The sequence below is a fragment of the Tupaia chinensis genome, unplaced genomic scaffold (assembly GCF_000334495.1).
Source record: "Tupaia chinensis unplaced genomic scaffold, TupChi_1.0 Scaffold000359_1, whole genome shotgun sequence".
NCBI lineage: Eukaryota > Metazoa > Chordata > Mammalia > Scandentia > Tupaiidae > Tupaia > Tupaia belangeri.
This window is the reverse complement of record NW_006159855.1, coordinates 896,560-900,666: the sequence shown is the minus strand read 5'-3', so window position 1 is coordinate 900,666 and position 4,107 is coordinate 896,560. Positions and strand designations below refer to the sequence as shown.

The 4,107-nt window shown below is 56.1% G+C and overlaps 1 protein-coding gene across 1 annotated transcript in view; it reads left to right on the top strand.

Annotated features, from left to right (window-relative positions):
* Window positions 1-55: 55 nt before the first annotated feature.
* POLG (DNA polymerase gamma, catalytic subunit) overlaps window positions 56-4,107 on the top strand; it is a gene marked incomplete in the record, with an annotated part of 17,832 nt that continues 13,780 nt past the window's right edge. Inside the window, 2 exon segments of the mRNA XM_027773547.1 lie at window positions 56-1,407; window positions 4,058-4,089. Coding sequence (XP_027629348.1) covers window positions 797-1,407; window positions 4,058-4,089 — 643 coding nt within the window.

Genomic DNA, 4,107 nt, shown 5'->3' with positions numbered 1-4,107 from the left:
AGCGACGCCGGAGCCGGGCGGCGACCAGTCCCAGGGCCCACCTAGGGGTGCAGGCGGATGGCTGGGCGCGCGGGGTGGTCGCCGATGCCCCCTGCAGGGCGTCCTTTGCTTGCTGGGCCACAGTCCATCGAGCGTGGGGGCCCCGGGGGATCGCGGTGCATCCGCCTGGTACGATTCCGGGTGCTGGCACCTTTCTGTGCTGGGCCCTCGGGTCGCGGCGGTTACCGTCACCATTCGCCCAGCGCTTGCCGAGGGCAGTGTCACGCGATATAATCTCCCTGGGTCACCCAGACAGCAGTCCCTGTGTGACAGTCCATTTTACAGAGTAGGAAGTGGAGGCCTCAGAAGCTTGCCCAAGGTCACAGCTTCTGAGAGCCAGAACCGGGGTGCAGACCTGCCTCCATCTACTCCAGGTTAGGTGTAGGCGCTCTTAACCGTGCCTTCGGCTTCCCGGAGTTCATCGATGAGCCCGTGTGAACCTCTTAGGAGGGGTATTGTTACTTCCCGATGTTGTTCGAGGCATAACAGAAAGTGTGTCTGAGGTGCTGGGACACTGTTAAATGCCCAGGGAATGAAGGCTGTTCATGCGACACGTGGTGCATAGGTAACAACTCTATCGTCCTCTCTCTCCTGTAGGGTTTGTGGGTGGAAAGCAGGCATGGTCAGGCCCGTTTCACTGGCAGGAAAACAGAGACTGGACGAGTGTCTCTCCAGGCCTTTCAGCCAGTAAAAGCAGTCAAGCTGGAGCCCAAAGCCAGGTGTCCTGACTCGCAGCGGGGGACTCCCTGCAGCAACCATGAGTCGCCAGCTCTGGAAGAAAGTGGCCAGCGCCACGATCGGGCCAGGGCCAGTTCCAGCTCCAGGGCGCTGGGTCTCCAGCTCCGTCCCAGTCCATTGCGACGGGGAACCGCAGTCGCAGCAGCAGCAAGTGCCATCCTCCGAGGGCGGGCAGCTGCGACACAACCCATTGCACATCCAGATGCTCTCGAGAGGGCTGCACGAGCAAATCTTCGGGCACGGAGGAGAGCAGCCCAGCGAGGCCGCGGTGCGCCGCAGCGTCGAGCACTTGCAGAAGCACGGGCTCTGGGGGCAGCCAGCCACGCCCTTGCCCGACGTGGAGCTGCGCCTGCCGCGCCTTTACGGGGGCAGCCTGGACCAGCACTTCCGCCTCCTGGCCCAGAAGCAGAGCCTGCCCTACCTGGAGGCGGCCAACTCGCTTTTGCAGGCCCAGCTGCCGCCCAAGCCCCCGAGCTGGGCCTGGGCGGAGGGCTGGACCCGGTACGGCCCCGAGGGGGAGGCCGTACCCGTGGCCATCCCCGAGGAGCAGGCCCTGGTGTTCGACGTGGAGGTCTGCTTGGCAGAGGGAACTTGCCCCACGTTGGCGGTGGCCATATCCCCCTCGGCCTGGTAAGTAGGGGCTGGAGTCAGGTCTTCAGCATGCCTTGCGGGCCCAGCTTAATGACGTCGTTGGGTGGGCATTTGCTGAGCTGGTGCTGGGTGCTCAGGTGGGGACTGCCAGTGTGGGGAACTGAACGGGCTGGGGCCCTCTTCCTTGGGGCTCACCTTCTGTTGGGAAGATACAGGCAGCAAACCCCCAAGGGTCAGGTGGTGTAATCACAATGAGATGGGCTGGGAGGCCCCCTGAGCTGACGGTGATTTGATGCCTTTCCTCCCTCATAGCTTCATAGGAGGGCAGTCTGAAAAAATTTCAGCACTGATTCTGTTGGGGGACCCTGCTGGTTGTGTTTGTCAGAACTCTGCCTTCTGTGGGGCTGTTCCAGGCAGTGTAAGACACAGTGTCCCTGGCCTCTCCCCCTAGCACCCAACCAGGTCTCCCCCCCAGCTCTGGCAGATGCCCCGTAGCCCCCTCCCAAGAAGCCTCTCAACTGTCCCTGGTTGAGAAACATCACTTTCTTCTCCTAACTTCCCACAACTTCATTTTGGTCCCAAACAGGTATATCCAATCTCCCTCTTTTTAAGTAACTTTCTAAGTGCTACCCAAGTTTCTTTTTCAAACAATGATGGCAGTACTGTTTCTCCCCTTTTTTTATTCTTCATTTCAGGATTAAAATACTATTTACAACCTTAATGCTTTCAGGCATGGCCAGCCAAAAAAAAAAAAAAAAAGTTGGCAATTTCTTTATTCCTATTGGAAGCTACATCTTTGTAAAGAAAGCTGCGAAATGTTAAATATGCAGTTGAAAATGGTGAAAACATGGCTAAATAGATAAGGTAGGCATTAATGGTTGAAAAGAGCAAAACTAGACGACTCTGCTGGTTTAGCTCTAGTTTCATGAAGAATCACAGTACTTACCATGTCATTTGACGGTCAAAGTGAAGGGGACTAGCAGCCATCGTTTGAAAAGATAACGTAGGCTTTCGTGGCTGAAGGAAGATGAGGAAACCAGTGACGAGAAGGATGTGTTTTGATCCATTGATCATCTTTGGCCAGTTTCCCCAAACTCTTTCTCTTTCAGTTCCTAACTTTGCACCTCTCCTTTCTCTCCCTGTCCTTCCATTAAGCCCTCATCCTCATTCCATTCTTGCCAGGGGGAATAGGGGCATTCTTAGTCGGCCTGGTAGGAGAGGTCATTGCTAAGGCCTGTGCTCTTGCAGGGACCTACCTCTTGGGAGTTCAGCTGTGGTGGTGCCACCTGGTGCTCTTGCAGTGGTCCACTTTTAAGCTAGGCGTGCCCCTGCCATGTGGCAATGTGACATTTGGCTCCCAACCAGCCTGCAGTTTCCACTGGGAGGGGGACGCCTTGGGCAGTGCTGTTCCTCCCACAGGGTGGTTTCTCCAAGTTTATCGGTAACAGCTCTGGTCACCCGGACGTGTGTTCTGATTTATCTCAAATATACCTCAGGGATTTGCGTATTGTGCACAGCTGCGGGTCTGGTCTTGGCACCATGTACTTTTTATTGAAACTGAGTCCCTGTCATCGCCGCAGCCTCATATAGCTGGCATCTTTAGCCTTTTTCTTCTGTGTTGTTTTTTTGGCTTGGACATGTAAGTTAAGGGAGGTGGGGCTTTCAGCATGAGTCCCTGGTGTATGCTCAGCATTTGGAGTGTCAGTTCAGAGTCGCAGGGTTTCAAACTGCAAGACATGCCCGTGCTCTCCCCCACCCCCAAGGAAACTAGTTTAATGTTGTTAGAAACAAGGCAGATAACCCTCCTGCCTCTCTTCAGAAGGGCACAGGGCACTCCTTTGCTCTTGGGATGTCCACACGTGTGGCCTCATCACTCTGATGCCAAGTGGGCCTGCCCTTGGGGACAACCTGTGGTTTACCACGGGCATTTCCTCAGTGGCCACCCCCCATGCCTGGCCTCGTTTGGGGACCTTCAGCCAACTGCAGCCCTTTCCCGCGTGGCATCAGGTCCCCAGCAGGCAGCATGCGTGTCCTGCCCTCCCTCCACCCCCACGCCAGCACATGTGCTACGTTTGCTCCTCCTGGCACTTTGCCTGGCCCCTCACAGAGGGCTGCTTCTGCGAGGTGTGGTTTAGCTCTTTGTCCTTCAGAATCGTGCCAGCTGTCAGATGACTCATCTCACACGTGTATGCAGCATTTGCCATTTCTTTCTTTTTTTGCCACTTTCAGTTAAGAAAACTCCACCTCCACCTTGGGTTCTGTTATTGTCATCTGTCTCCTTCACTAGCACTTTGAACACTTGCTGCTTTGAGCTCATAGACTTGAGGAGTCGATAACGTCTGTAAAGCAGCTCAGAGCCAGCTGCAGACTCGGGCGTTTGGGCCTGACAGGCACCTAGGTGGCCCAGGCCGCGATGCCCGCACATGACACCCTTACCGTAGCACTTAGCTCGTTTCATCTGTGCACATGGAAGAGTAAAGAAGCTTTTGTGACCCTCCCCCACAGCGTGCATACCTACCCGCCCTACCTGGCCTGTAGCTCAGCACGGGGTGGGAGCGCCCCTCGGTCTCATCTGTGTCCCCAGTCGCTAGTACAGGACGTGGCATGTGGTGGCAGGTGTGAGGTGGGTGCTGGACGGCGGAAGTTCGATGCCTCCTGGGTAAACCTGCCCACCTCTGTCCTCCTTCAGGTATTCTTGGTGCAGCCGGCGGCTGGTGGAAGCGCGTTACCATTCGCACA